The sequence below is a fragment of the Camponotus vicinus genome, unplaced genomic scaffold, assembly GCF_025532165.1.
Source record: "Camponotus vicinus isolate PSW18456_S1 unplaced genomic scaffold, iyCamVici1.0 SCAF_3, whole genome shotgun sequence".
In the NCBI taxonomy this organism is placed as follows: Eukaryota; Metazoa; Arthropoda; class Insecta; order Hymenoptera; family Formicidae; genus Camponotus; species Camponotus vicinus.
Window position 1 is genome coordinate 2,035,081 of NW_028141967.1, and position 19,356 is coordinate 2,054,436.

General features: G+C 31.5%; 2 protein-coding genes across 4 annotated transcripts in view; both read left to right on the forward strand.

Moving 5' to 3' along the window:
* The first annotated feature begins 248 nt into the window (after window positions 1-248).
* Stai (stathmin) lies at window positions 249-18,895 on the forward strand. Of its 3 annotated transcripts, XM_083093641.1 has the most exons (9): window positions 249-391; window positions 817-990; window positions 1,420-1,910; window positions 3,743-3,789; window positions 11,337-11,692; window positions 11,932-12,072; window positions 12,340-12,480; window positions 13,116-13,262; window positions 14,427-18,895. In XM_083093641.1, the coding sequence occupies exons 4-9, from the start codon at window positions 3,753-3,755 to the stop codon at window positions 14,538-14,540; spliced, it is 936 nt and encodes a 311-aa protein (XP_082949767.1). In that variant the 5' UTR covers window positions 249-391; window positions 817-990; window positions 1,420-1,910; window positions 3,743-3,752; the 3' UTR covers window positions 14,541-18,895. The 3 variants fall into 3 exon arrangements, with proteins under 3 accessions (XP_082949767.1, XP_082949766.1, XP_082949768.1); XM_083093640.1 differs by lacking the exons at window positions 249-391; window positions 817-990; window positions 1,420-1,910; window positions 3,743-3,789 and adding exons at window positions 6,548-6,869; window positions 9,614-9,703; XM_083093642.1 differs by lacking the exons at window positions 249-391; window positions 817-990; window positions 1,420-1,910; window positions 3,743-3,789; window positions 13,116-13,262 and adding exons at window positions 6,564-6,869; window positions 9,614-9,703.
* The window catches only part of Nfat (nuclear factor of activated T cells 3), a 33,151-nt gene continuing 31,724 nt past the window's right edge, over window positions 17,930-19,356 (forward strand). Inside the window, exon 1 of the mRNA XM_083093616.1 lies at window positions 17,930-18,053. The gene's annotated coding sequence lies outside the window, so the exon portion shown is untranslated. The remainder of the gene's footprint in view (window positions 18,054-19,356) is intronic.

The window sequence follows — 19,356 nt, forward strand, 5'->3', positions numbered from 1 at the left end:
AGTCATGAACTAAGCGACGCGATATAGAGAGGAAAGCGTGCCTCTGGATCTGTATAAATCGCAGCGATCAAGGAATTAAATTAGGTATTCGATTGGCCAGATATTTATAAATAAATGTGATGTTATAATTATGGGAGCTTTCCAGCAAGAAAATAGACGTGTCATTTTATCGAATAAAAAATATTTTAGCTCCGAAAATCTTTCTATTTGACAGCCAATCATATGACATTGCTAAAAAACTCCATATTTACCATAGTTTTCACATATGCGATGATGTCTATCTGTGAATTGATTATTCGACGACGATAGAATTTCAAGTTTATGGGAGCGATGCGTTTAATTATGAGTTTTAGAAAAATTAATCCAGAGCCTAAAAATAACATTATTTGCCGTAAGTAACATACATATACGTTCTTATTTCGCATTTAACGCTAAAAGCGCGATTATTTAAACTTCTTTGAATCCTCTTTTTCTACTCTTAAGAAAACACGCGCAAAGAAACAAACAGCCAGTTAAATACGCGGTAATGAACACCATTTTGTTTGTAACAAATGTACAATTCTATTTTCTGTAAAAAAGAGCACTTCAAATTTATGAAACTTAGAAACTATGAGAGAGAGAAAAAAATTTGTGGCATTTATCGCTCGAACAAGAAATGACAATGTCGAGGCATCGACAAACCAGTCGTGAACGTCGCGACCATATTTGGGATCTATTTTTATTTCGCGTATGCAACAGCAACGGTCACCACGTCCCACACACTCATCTGAACGTTGCAGTCACATGATTCATCAGGAATGAATCTCTTTTTTTCAGAGCCTGTTCTAACGGTTTCGCATCCGAATACAATATAAGTGTCATTCGCGATCCATCAACATGTGCACGCACGAATTAAATTATTCTATCTAATATTCTTTAAGAAAGATCGAAGAATAATCACAATGGAAATCTCAAAGAAATAAGCTATCAAGAGATTGAAGATTACCAGAGGTAATCATTTCAAATAATTATTAAAATAAAATTACAGAACGCGCTTTTTCTTCGATTAGATGGCAATTTAAGTGATTTTAATTCAGATGCGAAATAACTGAGATATCATATTGAAAGAAAAAAATCGGTGGAATTCTTTCTCATTGGTATATTACGGAAAGATATGAGGAAAAACTGATGATTACAAATATAAAAGTATAAATTTATAAATTGCAGATTTTAAGAGAGTGACAACAAATTTAAACATTATTGAATATAAATTTCAAGAGAGAAATTTATCTTACAATTTTATTATTACTTTGTTTCAATTACAATTCTTTAATTATGTGTGCATGTCTATGTATTATAATTCAATATATTTAATATATTCACATTTAATATTATAACCTTTAAATAATAATACAACTGTCAAGAATATATTTGTTCCAGTGATGCTTCCAGAATAAAATAAGCGTTTGAGAAAAGAAACTAAAAAAAAGTCAAATAAAACGAACGTATCAAAAAAACGACATATTTATACATGTATATGAAACGGTCGCGAAATAATTGGAAGCCACACGACGATCGGACGTCAGTAACGCTCGCCGGTTCAAACGGACCAATAGGCGCGACGTGACGTCGACGGCGGACCAATCGGACGGCCGCATCAGCGGCGGCTTGAACAACGTCGCGAGCGCTCGGCCATCTTCGGCGATCACTCGGCGACTCGAACGCCGCATAAAGACGCGCGATAAAAGCGTCGTACAAAGCAGCCGGTTGTCCAGGAACTCGTTCGTCCTCGTCGTGTCGCGTATCAGCCAGTGTATCGTCCTGGGTGCCGAGGAGTTTTGCATCTCGAATTCCGACTTGTGACACTTGACGGATCCGTTTCGTCGTCGGTGTGATCGAGTATCGAGAACGAGACTCGTCCCAAAAACCAGGTAAAACATTACTCCTTTACTTCCCTCCTCCCCTCCTTCTCCTCGCCTGCTACGCGACGCAACAAAGAGATGCACGAACTTATGAACGACGCGTTGTTGAACCGTTCGTTTTTTGTTTTTTTTTGTATTTATTTATTTATTTAATCGACCGGTATGATTATCATTGTTTATCAATTGTTTTGGGTATGTTCGAGGTGGCGAGAATTGGGGTGAGAGATATTGCTGTTTCCGAATTGCGTAAAATGTTGCGTTTTAATGGCTTTTGTTGTGATAGTGACGGATCATGGCGAAACAAAGTTTGTAAATAAAGATGTTAAGCCTTTATCTAATTGGATTATTAATTCGGTCAGATAGTGCGCTAGTATGATGTTAAGTTATTGATTTGCCTCAATTACTCCTTTATAGAACTATATGTTACTTTGTGTCCTTGTATTACTTTACACTGTATAATTTTAGTGAATTCATTATGAACAAAGACATGTACAAGGTGTTTCAAAATGCTTTTTCTTAATTAAAAATGACAGTGTTTATTATTACGATTGTTTAGAATGTTCGAAGAATAATTATCAAAAAAATTATTAGCTAAAATAATACAAATTGTTAAAAAAATTTAATATTTATAGCATATTTTAGCAAAAACCGTAACTAAATAATTGTAAATTATAATTCATACTCGTAAAATTATTTCTTCTTTTTTAGAACAAGAAATTTGTTAATATTTTGTTTAATCTTAGAAAAATATCTCTTAGTTGAGAAGCAAAGTAAACAATAGATGTCATTGTAAAAACCATCTTGATTATATGTACATTAACAATAATTATTTTATTGTTAATATACATTCATATTCTATTCGGCCATGTTTTATTTATACATTATTTATACTCGAATAAAATTTATAAATTACTCTATTTTTATAAATTTGCAAAAACATTTGCAACATTACAAAACTAGATAAAATGCGAGAGGGTAATAATCAGTTAGGTATAATTGCATACTTTTCTTATTTATTTAATTAATTTTATCGTAAATTTTAAAATAAAGCTTTTTTTATTGCACAAACTATCTGTAGAGTCTCTATACAAATAATGCAGTATACTCCATATAAGTAATGCAAGAATTTATCTTTTTTCTTATAGATTTTTATATTATATATAATTTTGAGAATTATATATAATATCATTCTTATGTGTTTGTTATTTTATTTTTTATCTTTGCTATTTTTTATAATGTATAATTTCAAGAATATTCGTCCTTTGCCATGATTTTCATTATTTCCTACGCAATATAATGTTAAATAATACATTTTTTAATAATTATTGTTCTCAATCTGGCGATATATATGTCAATATAAAAATATTTGATGCAATATATTGTATATTTCATGTTGAGTGTGTGATAAAAATATCAATATTTGTTATCAATATGAAATGTAGACAACATGTTATTATATGTACACAAATAGATCAAATTTCCAAACAATATGAATAAGCCTAAAGAAAACATATTTACTCAATTGCTTTTTTATTGCAAGTCTGCCTCTCTCGTACTCATTGTCAGAAGACATAAAAATATCGATAATTAATAACAAATTTGTCTTTTTTTCTCTTATTTTTCTTTGAATTCTGAATCGATGTTTATTATATTTTGAGCTGAGAAAATATGACACACATAGTTGAAAGAATTAAATGTTATGACAATGTCAAGAATCGAATTAGAAAACAATAAATATTATGATAACATATTTAAGATTCTTGGGCTTATTCTATTTGTATTTTTCCACGAATATCCAGTATATCCAGCTTACGTATACGTACGGAACGTTTTTGTTGCAGAAACATCGTTATGGCTACCGTAGCGGAATCGTCTGTTCTCGACGAATGTGAGTAAAAATATTTATAAAAATACGAAAATAATACTTTAAAAAAATTGATTCATAATTCAAAATTTTACATATTCGGTGAGAAAGAGAAAGAGAGAGAAAAGGAATAGTAAAAAGTAATAAAGTAGTAAAAAAGTAAAAAAAAAAGAACAATTTTTGGAGCAATTTATTTAACTACATAAACATACATAAACTACACAATTTATACATTATTATCATTACAAAAAATTCTATGATTAAATTAATATTAAATTTAAATATTATATATATTGTATATAACAAGACATAACACATTTATATTGGTTATATAATACATAGAATATATTGTTTCTAAGCGTGTTTTCTGGTATTATCTCGTGCTTTTTTTATGAAATGAGATCCTTGCTCAATATACTGTACGAGCGCGAGTTTTGCGTGTCCATCCTGCGATATCGGGACAAAGGTTCCGCAATTAGAGAGGAGGAGCATGGACAATTCGGCGCCGTGCGGTGAAAACACACCCTTAAACGCCCGAGATTGGCGAGACCGGCAGGCGGCATATACGACAGGAGGTCAGAGCCCCCGGACTCGTCTGGATTTGTCCTTGGCCTGGCGAGAGCTGCGGAGGAGATTGCTGCAGGCAGACTTGTACGGGACGGCGATGCCGCAGCCTGACCGACCTGACTGCGACGTGGTGCGACCCCTCGCCTCCGTGGCTCTCAACTTGATATCGCGAATCGTGATGAACGGAACGGCAGTCTGAAAGAAAATCAACCTCTGATTTGAGCTCCGATTTTCGATTAGCACCAAAAGTTAATTAAAGGGAGTTTGTTTTATAAATTAAACAAAATAGTTCATCAAAATAGTTATTGAATTGAGAATTTTAATAGGTTATATATATATTTATAACAACAATAAGAGAATTTTGAGTGTTTGTAGATACGGCTTGTAAAATGTACAGTAAATATGTGAAGCAAGTAGTGATTTTATATAAACTTTAGAAACACATTTATATTCTTAAGTTTTGTGTGTTTGAATATTGTTTATATTAAATTTATATTCTCTAAAACGAGAGTCTGAAAGGGAATCAACTTTTAATTTATGTTTCGATTTTTCTGGCACCAAAAGTGTGAAATAAAGAAAGGATTTTTATTAAATTAAACACAAATAATTATTGAGAGAATCTTAGATTTGCTACTAACAATAAGATTTTTTTATACCAAATCTAAACAAGAAAATGCAAAAAAGAAAGTTTATGCGCATATTGGAAAGTTTTCACTGAAAAGAAACCGAGAAAGATAAAAAAGGATAATGCGACAGTAAACTCGATTTTTCCGATCTCTCCGTTCACTTTTTCTCGTTATCGTCGTCATTTGAAATCAATTAAATTGTAATGATCGAATCTTGTTCATTACAGAACTCGATAGATAGAGATTTCTCGTCAATGGTCATCCGGAACAAAATATCTTCTTTTTCGTTTTTCTAATAAGTCCACGCGATTCCTCGAAAGTTGTCATGTGTTATGAAAGTTTTATTTTTCATTGATTTCTACAAGGAACTGACTCACTGGTATCTTTCTGGCTGCGTCGTAACGCGCGAGTTCTAACAAACAATGTCCGTCTTCGATCGTCCATTCATTGTAAAACTTTACACAAAGCAATCATTACCTGTCTCATTATTTTTCATTTGCTATTATAAAATCCGTATCAAATCAAAAATTCTCTTGATAAAAATAATCTTGAGATTATTAGAATTTTATTTTTACAGTCAAACTCCAATTTTTAAGGATAAAAATTAAAAAATCTGAAGTTTTTAAAACTTTTCAAAATCTGAAAATGCATGAATTTAAGATCTAAATATTCGGAAATTTTTAAATGTACAGATTTAATATTTTCACTATTTGAAGATTTAGAAAGAAAGAGAGAAAGAGAGTTGAAAAAGTCTGAAAATAATTTAAATTTCTATTACGATGCTTTGTAGAGTTTTATACAAATTTTTTCCAGGCGAACTTTCATTATTTTCTTGAATTTCGAAAATTGAAACCAGTCTTTCTTTATAGAATGACGGCAAATACCGGTAGGAGGTTGTATAATTCTGGAGGATGGTACATCTCTGATGGAGGAAAGGGAGATGGACAGATGGTATTTTATGCCTGCACATAAGCTTCCATACATGTGCCTACCGACCGATTATACCGAGTGTCCGAAAAAACAAAAGATTCTTTTAATATTCAGATTTCCTAAATCTGAGGAAATAAAATTTTTGGAAAAATCATTAAAAAATTTTTATAGTAAAATCTTGAAAACTTAAAATTTTAAGAATGTAAAATTTCTAATATATATATTATATATATATATATTTTTTTTTTTCCAGACTTGAAACTTTTCTCTATGAATCTTAAAAATCCAAATATAGAAAAATATCAGCGTAATAAAGTTGAAGAAATTCGATATTCCAAGCTTGCAAGATCCAATTACGTTAAAATTCCACTGAATTTTCAACTTTGATTATCCCTTCGTTCTTCTTCGCCTTTCTTCGTCCTTCAGCAAGCCCATACTTTCATGTTTTACATAGTCTTTTCTCAGGACACCCCATACAGTTCATAACATCCCTCTGAGGGCTGTTCTAGCAGTAGTGACGATCGCAGGTTGGAGTTGCTAGTTGGAAGGGTGGTTTGTCGCCGGGTAGGCTGTTGGTTGCATGACGCGGGCGGAGAGAGGGAGGATCGGGAGGAGAAGAGGAGGAAGAGAAGGGTGGTCGGGATATTGAGCGACGCCGGGCGTCGCGGCGCAGTGTGCGGGCCAGTCGCCCTCCAGCCACCGCCCCAGTTACGACTTGAGCGACACTTCCGGTGTGCCTCACTCATTCTTTTCTGTCTTGGTCTCGTCTTCTTCTCTTTCGTCCTTCCAACTTTTCTCAGTGTCTTGGCCTTAGTGTGCTCGATCTGTCATTCGCATCATCCCCCGAGATTCGCTTGCGAAACTTGTAAGACAACCCCCTTTGAACGAAACGAAACGAACGCAACATGCTGATTGGTCTCGTGCGCGATTCGGTGCTCCAGTGCTTCTGTCACAGCTGCAAGGCCCCGCTGGGTATTGTAGGTGAGTGAATCTCTGTTGTATGAGGTCCACTTCCCTTATCCATCGATACCTATCCTCTCCTTCCGGTTCGAGGAAAGATGATAAAGATTGGTAACTGGCTACCATAAATGCCTGACTCTTTTTAACATTCGATCTAGAATCCTGGAAGAACGTTTTCCTCGTTTAATTCTTTATAAAGCCGTGAATAATTATTTTTCAATCCTCGTAATCATTTATTCAATCCTGAAAAACGAGAAATATATAAAAAATTTAAATATTATATATAAAAAATTCTTTCAATCCTTTTTTACATTTAAAGAATTAAAATATTAGAACTGTCAAAAATTTGTTACAGAATGTTTTAATTTTTATGATACTAATTTATCATAGAATTTTATCATAGAATAAAGCTTTATAAAAATAGCTATCTTTATAAAATATCGTTAGAAATATTTGCCATTTTTTGATTAAATTTTTACAGAAAATCTTAAAATAGTTTTATGATGACTATCTGATTTTTTACTGGGCAATTTTGTAAAGAGGAGTTTTATGGCATGACGATTTTTTATGCAGTAACTACTGGATAATTTACTTTTTCTTCCGGACGAGATTGATTACTCTCAATATATCTTCGTAAAATAATTCATCAGCTTTTGATCGCAATTATCTATTTATCCATTTTTGAGCAAAGCTTGCTAAACTCTTTATGGAGCTATCAGGAAGTAATTTAGTATTTATTGAGCCAAACTTGTTCAGGTGCTTTTAGACTATTTATAGAACAAGGTACTAAATTAGTTCACTACTTCTCCAACGGCGCTTTTATTAAAGTTTCTTTATTGATAAATTTTAAAGCTGGAGATTTTATAAATCAATTATAAAGCTTTATGCAAGTTACATTTGTGATAAGCAGTTAAATGATGATGGATTTTCCCAACGATTGACTTTTTAAAACGAAATCTTTTTTAATATAACTTTAAAAAAATGTTTAATATTTTTTTTTACATTTATCATAATTCCATTAGAAAAATTAACATTTTACCGGAAAGGGAGATAATTAGGCGGATAATATAGCTTTCATGGATGCTGGTTACCATTTCGTTTTACCGGAAAAATTGTTACCGAAAAAGCCGTTCTCCTTCGGGAAAACCTCCTGAAAAAGAATACTCCACCATCCTGTCTCAGCCTATTGTTCTCCTTAAGAAAAAATTTACAAAAGTATCGAGGAGTGTCAGGTATTGGGAAATAGATGCGATTCTTCTATTGGCAGAAAATATTCTAACGATAAGAACCTATCCTGATTTCGGATTTGTTAACTTGCTGGCACATATAAATCCAAAATGGAGATTTACAATCTTCATTATATATCTTGTAGAGCCTAAAAATATACTTATTTTTAAGTCAAATTTATAATACTTATTTTTTTCTGAATATTCCGAATTTGATCATATGTTTTTTAACTGCAGATTTATTCTTTTTTATTATTTATTATACTTATTAATTTTTTATTATATATACGATTATTTTGAAATTTTTTAAATATCTGTAATCATTATAGACTAATATGTAATTTATATAGAAATTTTATATATAAAAATTTTATACTTATACTTCTCAAGACTGATATTAGGTTTTTTCCGTGCCCTTTGAACGCAAGGAGACTCTTCATCGCGGTGCAAGGTGGTCGATACCACGGTAGTATCGTGATATTATCCTAGGGCACCTGCAATTCGATCAATTTCTCGGACCGTCCGCGAATCGATACGGTCCACCATTTCTCTACGGGGTGTCGCAAAATTCTGTTGGCAAATTGACAGCAATTTTAAGCATCTCTAAGTAAAATCATTTTTTTTTCTCTTTCTTTTCTGCGAAAAATATTGATTCCAATTCAAAAGAATTAAAAATTGTGATGTAAATATTAAATATAAAATATAAATATTAATTAAAAATAAAACATTATATATATATATATATATTTATTTTACATGTATATATGAACATGAATATGTATATATGTACATGAATATGTGTGTGTGTGTGTGTGTGTGTATATATATATATATACACTTATATATTTGTATATATGCATGTATGTATATATTATATGTATATATGTATACACGTATGCATGTATTGATAATTAAATAACAGTTTAATTTTATTTTTGAGAACGAGACAGTAAATTTAATTATTTTCAATATAGTAATGTATATGCAGTTGCCAGGATAATAATTAACTGATTTTTCGTTTCCTAATAATGTTTAATATGGATTTTTCGACGCCGGTATACACGTGTTCGGCTTAGCGAAACGATCAGGGTGCGGTCCAACATGGCTACGCAAAATAGTTGCATCGATTTCCCGATAATTAACTCATTGAGACACCAATCAATCTCCCAGCTAGACAACAGTTAAATTTTAATTTTTTACGACCTACTTTGTTTCTAGTCATACATTCGAGCCTTAAATAAAGTACATTTTTTGTAATGAATTTTTAATTAAATGCCTTCTATTTTTATAACTATTATAATAAGTTTTAAAATTGCCAGTGCAATCAATATTTTTTATTGTATATAAATTTTAATTATTCAAACTGGCTATCTCTTTTTAAAATTGCTTCCTTTTGTCGATTATACACAATATTATGATAATTGCATAAACAATAGATGGTAATTCAATGAGTTAAGACACTTCTCTTCTTCTTTCCTTATTTCTTTAATTTCCTTCGAAAACATTTCGAATATTTTGATTGGATTTAAATTTTCGAAGCGGGACAAAGGAGGAATAACGCGCCGTTTAAGAAACCCAGCGGCAAGGGCAAACCGCGGACCAAGCAGCCGAAGAAGGTGAAATTCATCAGTGAGTACTCGGATAAATTAGCGAACATTAGGAGACCTTTGGTGAGCTTTGAATGACGTCAATAGACGTATTGAGACGTATCTACTTACATTTGTTCGATCGAGTCGAATCGACTTCTTTAAAATTCTAATCACAATAAGGAGTACTACACGATAGGGCAACCTATTGATTAAACCAATACTAAAAATATCAGTTGCAGATTCACAAGAGAAAAGGTCTCTAAGCTATTTTGACCTTTTAAAAAATTTTATTTATATTAGCTTAATTCTCTCTTTCTCTCTCACTTTCTTTCTGTGTAATTTGTGCAATTGTATGGTTCAACTATACCAACTAAGCTTAAAGACTATTTTATATTGTTATTTTTTATTATGTAATATTATTAAATATTTATAAAAGGTAATGATAAAATCTAAATATTAGAAACTTATTATTACCTTTCTTTTTTCTTGCAAATTTTGCGCTTAAATAATTCTATTTACGTAATTATTATTTCATATGTAATCTTAGAAAGTAGAAAAAAATTGTAAAATTCAGTATGAAAATCCTTACATCTAAGAACTAACACAATAAAAGGGAGTAGCTTTACTATTAAAGATCGGTGCAATGCCCTCGGCAAGAATGGTCGTGCCAATGTGTCGCTGCTGAATTATACATTACAAGTGGGGAACACTTTCAAGCTAGTATTGTATTACGTGGAATATACAACAAAGTATTGACGATTTTTTATAGTAATATTCCATTGCGTTATGTCTCATTTCATCAGGTAAAATGAAAGCAAAAAAAGAAAAATATGCAACAAACGCGAAATCTCTATTAATTACCTCCAATTTATCTCTCAATGTATGTGGAGAATTTATTTAAACGTTTGAGAAATCGACAGTCAATAATTTGAATTTAATCGATATCCGAGACATCACGAAGAGAGAAAAGGAAGAAAGTAGGAAATAATATTGTAAATTGCAATCCACTCTCTGAAATTAAATAATTACTAGAATTTCCAAAAATTACCATAGTAAGTGAAATTACACGATACAGTTTGATATACGATAATTACGGTATGGTTGGCAACGGCGGGTAGACGAAGAGGAGGGAGGAAGAGAAGAGGTGCGTGTGGCGACGGTAGACGTCGCGGCGCCTACGTCCGATCGTTCTCTGATCGATCCCTCCTTGTTACTCTTGAGCTGTGAGTCATACTTCCGTAACTAGCCGGCGCCGGAAGTCTTGGAATTGCGAATTATGCCCGCGGGGATTGTTATTTCAGGATGAGACATCGGGAGACATTCGATAGGGATTAGAATTACTATCGAGATTAAAATGATTTCAGGAAGATAATACGATGGCGCTAAGGGTACGAAAAGAGTACGAAACAACGATATCTGCAATTCTAAAAATGGAAAAGCAGCAGTCTTAAAACATAAGAATATAAGTCTGAAAATAATCTTAATATCTCGGTGCAAAAATATCGATAATTACTTGAAAATAAGACATTAATTATTCAAAGTATGCTATGTATAAAAATACACTATTATAGCCATTATTTTTCAGTCCATTCATTAGCAATTTAATATAGGTTCATTATTGTTATACCGATGAACCAAACACTCATTCATGTTGTGCTGATGGAAATTTGCAGCGACCGAGATTCGATGCCAGGAGAAAACCAAGGGCGGACTGTGCTACGAAGTGATTCTGGCGGAACCAACGGGGCCTAAGAGAGCACCATCGCCGCCGCAGACGAGCCCAACGCAGCAGATCGCGATCGAGGACAAGCTGAAAGCCGCTGAAGAGCGTAGATTGTCCATCGAGGCGCACAAGCTCGCCGCCCTCGCTGCCAAACTTAGCAAGATCGAGGAAGCGTCTCGCAAGAAGGATGAGCTTAGCGCAGCTTTCGTCGCCGCGACTCGCGAGTCCTTGGATGCTAAGATGAACAACACGGAAGAGAAGCGAGAGGCTCACATTGCCGATCTAAAGAACAAGCTAAAGGAGCATGTGAGTAAAAGAGATTGGAGATATATAGTTAACAATGAATAGTTCCAATAGACGTCTAATTAATTTACTGTGTCTTGTGGAGAAATATATATTGACTAACTCAATTATGAATAGTTTATTAAATTCTGGTCACGTCTACAAATAGTTAAATAATTATTCGACAAGTATGTCTATTGTTTAGTAATGTTAATGTCTTGTTGTTCTAAACAACTGTTGTAATATATAATTTTACTTTGTAGTTGGAGAGCGTTGAAAAGACTCGCTTGAGTCTCGAGCAACAAACCGAGGAAGTGCGATGTGCCGTCGAAGAGAAGCTGAAGACTGCTGCGGCTCAGCGTGATGAGAACATTAAGAAAATGTTGGATCGTCTCAAGGAACATGTTAGTATCTTTTTATATTTTTATCAATATCTACAACTTATCAAAGAATCTTGATTGAATTAAATATTACATATATGATTTATTATGTTTAAAAATTTTTAAGATTGTGTAAAAGAAAGATAAATAAGATGTTCAAGATGTTCTCATTTTTTTCTTTTCTGCCAAGCTGCGCTACTTTGTTTTGCATATTTAACGAGCAAACTGTATAGACAGATAATAGAGTCGGCAAGAATAGACATAAGTTATCGATTCGCGGTTTGTTTGCAGGAGGAACAAGTAGCTCGCGTACGTCAAGGAATGTCAGAGCGCGTACAGCAATTGGAGTCTCAAATTCAGGGCAAGCTGGAGCAGGCACGTGAACGTCGCGAGACCATCGAGCGCGAGCAAAAGGAAAAACTGCGCAATCATGTAAGTTTCTGATCAAATATGGTTTTTATAGTTGATGTGGTAGTTTTGAAGTACATTGATTTCTGACTATTAAGTTATTGCGAAACTTTGTCAGTTTTGGATAAAATTATATTTAATATACAGTTTTTATTGCAAAGCTTTGCATACTTAGGCTTTCATTTTGTTGGTTCGTATGAAAAATTTGAAGAAAGACTTTAAAAATTTCAAACTTCAAAAAAAATTTCAAGCATTAAAAATTTCATATTTTTGTCAATTTTATGTAAAAGATGCTAAAATTTTAAACCAGAAATTTTAGTATCAATATATAAACTTTATTCACAAATTTTAGTATCAATATTAAAAATAAATAATCCAAATAATTTATTATAAAACCAGAAGAGAATATCTCTATGTAAAGAATGCTTCAAATTCTTAAACTTTACTGCAACAAAAATTTCCAGAAAAAAATAATTCCAAAAAGACAGAGACTCGTGCATAACTTAAAGCATTACATTCGTGAGCTTTTGAGAGAAAGAAAGAGAGAAAGATGGAAAGAAAGAAAAAGAAATATGAAACAAACCGGACAACCTTGGGTTGCCAAGGTTTTTCTACGAAAAAAAGCATTGAATGTGGGCATTTGTGCAATGGTGGTTTAGAACACGGTGAAGATAGCTCAAGTGCGTCAGATGGCAGCGCAAGAGCTCCTGGTGAAAAAGTTCGAGTTTGACAAGAAAGTGACAACCGCGGAGCTGAATCGGCAACGAGAGATCCAGCGCCGCGTGCAAGCGATTCGCCGCCACCATGTAATTCTGTCCCCGCATTCTTAATTGCAACCGGGTTCCTCCGCAGACGTAACAATTTGTTGTCGATAAATCGATTTCCATCTAAAGAAATGCTCTTGATTAATAAAATAAGATCATCTACTTCGTGTATCAATTTTGTTTTTATTTAATATAATACTCAACTTATTTAATAATCTCAAACAACAGTCACACATTATAGATAAGATAATAGTATTAAAAAAGAATTACATATTAAAGAAAGTTAAAATTCTCATTATAATAATTTTTTAATCATGTATATCATAGGGAATGTCAGCAGAAATTTGCAGAAAAATAATGTTTTTTACTCTCTTCAAAGAATTGAAATTAAAATTGTATATCTGTTTATATCTCGAGGACGTAAAAAGACGGACATATTTATTCTATAGACATTATATCAGATTATTTATTATATTTATCTTGATATGATATTTTTTCAACAAATATCAATGAACAAGTTAAAATGTGTAATATACGACAATATATTGTATAATATATCGCATTTATATTATATAAAAAATATATTGTATGATACATATATTTTAATATTTAAATTCATATGATAAAATTCTAAAATCGCGATACGACAAATTGTAATGTTTGCACGTCTTAAATTATATATCAATTATTTCCTTTGGTCCACCTCCCTTCCATCGCAAATAGCTTGTTATTTTTTTTTAGGACCATGAAGACGTCGATAGTTGAGTTTGTATAAGGAATGCCATTGCCATGCTTTTGTTAAATTATTTTGTAGCCTTTGTTTCATAGTTATCTTTTTCCAGCATGGCTGTGTCCTTATTTGTAGCTCATATGTGATTATTTTACATATAGGATGTGCTGGAGATGATGTAGAGCCGAGTTTTTATTTATTGACACTTAGACTTTTTATCGCTTGTAATGAAATAAGTATTTATAAATTGATTCAAATTGATGATCTAAAGATCTTATAATCTAAAGATGTATACATCTAAAAAATCAAGAAAAACCAAGAAATTGAAATCTCTAACGCACCCTGTCTAAATTTAGCCATTCGCCATATCAGCTTGCAGATAGAAAGCATGGCGTACTTTCAACCTTTGTCTTCGACAAAATCGCACCAAAGAATATCACTGTAATTTCTTGTTTTTTTTCTCTCTGTTCCCGCAGGAAAGGCGTGCCGAAATTGTGAGACAGAATAAGGCGGCAATCCGGGATAATAATCCCGCAAACCCAGCGGAGCAGATTCTACCGGTGGAGAACGAGACTGCCAGCTCCGGCTAAGTATCCAATATTCTCTTCAAGGCCGCTCGAACGTCCCCGCAAGACTCCGTTTCGCTTTGTGCCATTATTTTCTGACTCGAAGTAAAACGGGAGGTCGATCGCGCGCATCGGACATGTATGTCAGTATTTTGAGCTGGAGAAGCAGGGGGACATATCGTTTCTCCCTGCAGTTTCTCAATTATCGCGCGGATAATACTGCCTTTATCAATTTTTATTCGTATATATCATCAAAAAAAAGTTATAAACAAACAAAAGTTATTAAATTATTATTGTAGAAAGAAGTAAATGAGGGACTACAAAATAATTTTGTAGTCCCTCATTTACATTTTTTTACAACGAACAATAATTTATATATAGCAGTCCTTTTTTCTTTTTCCTTAATTATATACTTATCAATTGATTAAAATAGGAAGGATATAAAATATCAGTTTTTGTAATACACATTAACAAAGATAGGAGTTGAACATCTCTTCTGAAATATCAAACTAGACGTAAAATGTCACTGATTTAAATCCTTCCATTATTATTTGCTTTAAAATTTAATTTTACCTTGGCAGTTTTTAAGTAAATTACTAATTATTTAGTAATTAGTAATTTTAAAAAATTACTAATTTAAAATAATTATTAATAATAATGTAAAAAATTACGTATATATATTATTAAAATAAATATCGAAAAATTTTAGAATCAAAAGATATTTTTTGCTTTCTTTGGCAAATATAACCTCGATGCAAAATTTGAACTTTTATAACAATCTGAAAATTTATTCTAAAAAATATAGCCATCTTTTACATAAAAAATTACTTGGTAATTTTGTACGTTAAAATTTAGTTTTACCTTGGCAGTAATTTTTTACATTATTAAATAATGAATAAAAATATAGAAAAATGTTTTCAAATTTTGAAAATTTTGATTTTCAAAATCTCAACTTATAAAGATTTTGTTGACTATTATATTTTGGAATCATGGAATTATATATTTTCACATCTTGTACGTATTCTATATATTTTAAACTTTCTTAAATGGAATCATGGAATTATATATTTTCACATCTTGTACGTATTCTATATATTTTAAACTTTCTTAAATGTAAAACTTTTTCGAAATCAAACTTTCGCAACATCCTGAAAATCACTTTCTTTCCTCATGCTTCTCCTTTAAAATTCAAAAAATCTGTTTTTCTCTCTTTCTCTCTCTCTCTCTTTCTCTCTCTCTCTCTTTCTTTCTTTCTTTCTTTCTTTCTCTCTCTCTCTCTCTTTATGAGAATGTTGCCGAAGGAATAACGAACGAGAGATGAAGGCAGTATTCTTCTTTCATATCTTTTTTCTTTATTTACATTCATCATCATCTCGAACGAGTGCAGAAGAAAATCTCGACGAAAGCTAGCGATCGATTAACCGTGATTACCGGATCGTTCTGAATCGCAATATAGTGGATCATGTCTAACAAGAGAGGGAGAAGGAGATTTGATTTGATAAAAATTAACGGATTACTACAGATAATTATCGCTACAATTTAGATCCTAAGTGATGCAACTGCTGCTATGTGCTCGTGCGCACATACAAGAGGATGTATGTGTGCATATGTACGATGTGTGCCGATATGTTAAGCACACTTATGATTATATATATAAATATAATATACATATAATTATTAATGATATAATAATAATAATAATAATAATAATAATAGTGCTTTATACTAGGCTTGAGAAACCATTTTGTACTCATTGTAATATTACTGCGCTAACCGAAACAAAATAATTCACATGAGATATGTAGTCTAACGGAATATGATAATGTGACGCTTCTGTGATGACTTTTTAATTATTTCTCGAAATGTGCAACGTTTTTAAATGCGGGCGAGAAAGCGACAGATATAGAAAGAGAGAGAAAGAAAGAATGAATGAGAGAGCGTATGCGCGTATAAAAAATACAGGATGAGAAAAAGGAAGACTTTGTTTCTTTAAATTAGCAGGATTGTGTCGTGATAAATAAGAACATTTATTTGCATTGAAAATTGAAGTATATATGGCAATGTAATGTTGATGATTGGATTCAATTTCAATTCACGAAGTAGCGCCTGTTACTAATCGTTTATACGCTTGCGTAAAAAAATAAAGCGAATTCTAAAGAGACAAGAAAAGATTACGATACAGTATTTTCTGATATCGATAGATGAGCTTTAAAGCTTAAACAATTTTTAGATAATCCAGAAATGTTTGGAAATTAATAGGAATGTAACAATTCAATTTAGCGTACAAGAACGATTGCTCTACTTGTATAAGGAGCTCATCATTAATAGCAGTCAGAGAAAAAGAAACAAGCTTTGGAGAAGATTGCAAAGATTGGAAAGGTCATAAAGAAGCGAAGTTCTCCCTAGCAATCTATAGTAATCTTTAAAGTTTTTAAAAGAAAAAAATAAGAAAGAAACTTGGAGAACTTGAGCCTTGGTCATAATACTTTGCTACATCTCTAAAAGTTAGAATTCATCATAATTGTGTTCATTTTCATTATCAATTTACATTTCCAGATCGATCCAGTTCCCAAACCTGAGCAATATCTTTACAAGGCACTCTTCTTTCATATACCAAAATAACGTTATTAGAAATGAAAAACATTTCCATCATCTTTTGATTTTTCTTTAAAATAATTTCATAAATCCAAGATTTTACAAATTATTCGGAATCTGGAAATTGAAGATTTTTGGAGCCCAAGATTCTGAGGTGAAAAATTTATTTCACATCCTCTCTAAAGTAATTATTTAAATTAATTTAATATTTTTTTCTGTACATTATATTTTTTATGTTATATTATTGTTGTTTTTAATACATGTGTGAATTGCAAATCTTATTTTTTCTGTAATAATAGAAAGATTTCGTTACTTATATTTTGAACTTGGGAACATTTGATCGTTTGCATTGTCAACGCGTACTTTAATTTCTTCATGTTTTCATTTTATTTAATGGATTTGAAATTTTACATAAAATTCCCAAATCTAATGCTTACAAAAATTTAAATAGAAGTTTATGATCTCTAGAGAAATAACTTGGAAGGAATCTATCTTACCATATTTTATTTATTTTTGAAAAATAAAATTAAAAAATCTTTTTTTATTAATTAATTGTTTCCATCTTTCATTTTCTTTCATTAAATTTGTATTAATGATTAGAATATATCTAGTAAAACTTTGTGTAATCTTTGAGTGACTATTCCTTGTTCTCTCTCTCTCTACACAATGAAATAAGTGAATTTCACTATGGCATAATTTTTACAATTAATATGAGATTTAAATAATTTATATTACATATAATTCGTTTAACATTTCATTAGGTTTAACTCCGAGACTACGTAAGGAATCTTCACAAAACGCCTAATTGCACGAATACTAATTAAGCTTAGAAGTTGAGCGAAAAGGAGAGAAAAGATGAGAAAAAATTGTATGGGCGAGAAATTTCTGGAGAGTTGTCAGAAGAATCGAAGAGATCTTTGTCTTGCTGTATCGCAACAAGTGGTGGGTAACGTCTATTTTTGCATCATTGTTATAATATTTTGGAAATTGTATTCTCGCGCGCGCGCGCGTGTAATGGTTATAGGCGCTACATGACGTATGTACATCACTGTCTTTCTCTCTATTTGAATTATTAATATACCGGGTGACTCATAAAGCAGGTAATAGTACTAGGAATTCATTCCCAATTGAACTTGGATGTCCTATTAGGAATGGAACCTCGTATCTTTTCCAAGCAACCACCCTGTATGAATATGTATAAATATGTTTCTGCGCAATGTATTGGACCAATAGTCACTATTTCGAAGATGAATTTAACGAAAGAGAAGCTTTAAACTTCTTTCATATAAAGAGAAATTAAATCAGAAGATTATATATTTACTTAAGCTTTTTTAAATCTTAATTATTGTGATATAAATTGTTTGCATATATAAATTATGGATACATAATTTATTATCAAAATATAGTGATATTTCTTTATATATGGATTATATATTTTATGAAAAATTATATATTCTCACATTTATTATACCGTTAGAAATGAAAATTTTTCGGAACAATGACTTTTGGTCCATTTTTGGCATTTTTATAGCGTGCGCGTTTCTGTGGGCTTTGATATCGTCTCTCATGATAAGGAACACGCGAAAAAAAGTTATTAAACGAGATATATAAATATATATAATATAAATATAAATGCGAGCGGAGATAAGATATAATGGTGTCGCGATATATTAATCGCGTCTTGCATTGGCTGCCTTCGATATACTTCTTTCAGTTTCTGTGAGGTAATGTGTGTCAAACGAGAACCTGATTGTGTGTGAAGTAAAAGGCCATACCTACACGCACCAGGAACGTCTTTGTTATTTTATATATATCATTGTCTCTGAAATTACATACTCCTCTTCCTCAGAAATTTACTAGTTGCAAGTAATATCCTTATCCTAATGATTGCAATAATAATAAGAGATGCATCGCAAGTATATTTAATTTTTAAATATATTTATTTAATATAGTTATATTTAATTTTCAATAATATTATATTATAATAATCGTAAACATATCAATTTTTATTATTTAATCAATTTTATTATTTTATTCTGTTATTTCAAATATTACAATTTTCCTTTTTTTTTCAAAAGCAATATATTAAATGAAACAATCTCGCCAGCTGTTTGGAATAAAAACAGCAAAAAAACCAATCGCGAATTGTAAAAAAACAAGTAATTATTGAATTTTTAATTCTTTTTTTTATAAGGATGAATTCTAATATTACTGTTCATTTAAAAGTATGTTTTCGCTATAATTG

Coding starts and splice junctions, on each gene's coding strand:
- Stai (XM_083093640.1), top strand. CDS start 6,794: ATGCTGATTGGTCTCGTGCGCGATTCGGTGCTCCAGTGCTTCTGTCAC. Junction 11,693..11,931: donor AGAACAAGCTAAAGGAGCAT/GTGAGTAAAAGA, acceptor TTTACTTTGTAG/TTGGAGAGCGTTGAAAAGAC. Junction 13,263..14,426: donor AAGCGATTCGCCGCCACCAT/GTAATTCTGTCC, acceptor CTGTTCCCGCAG/GAAAGGCGTGCCGAAATTGT.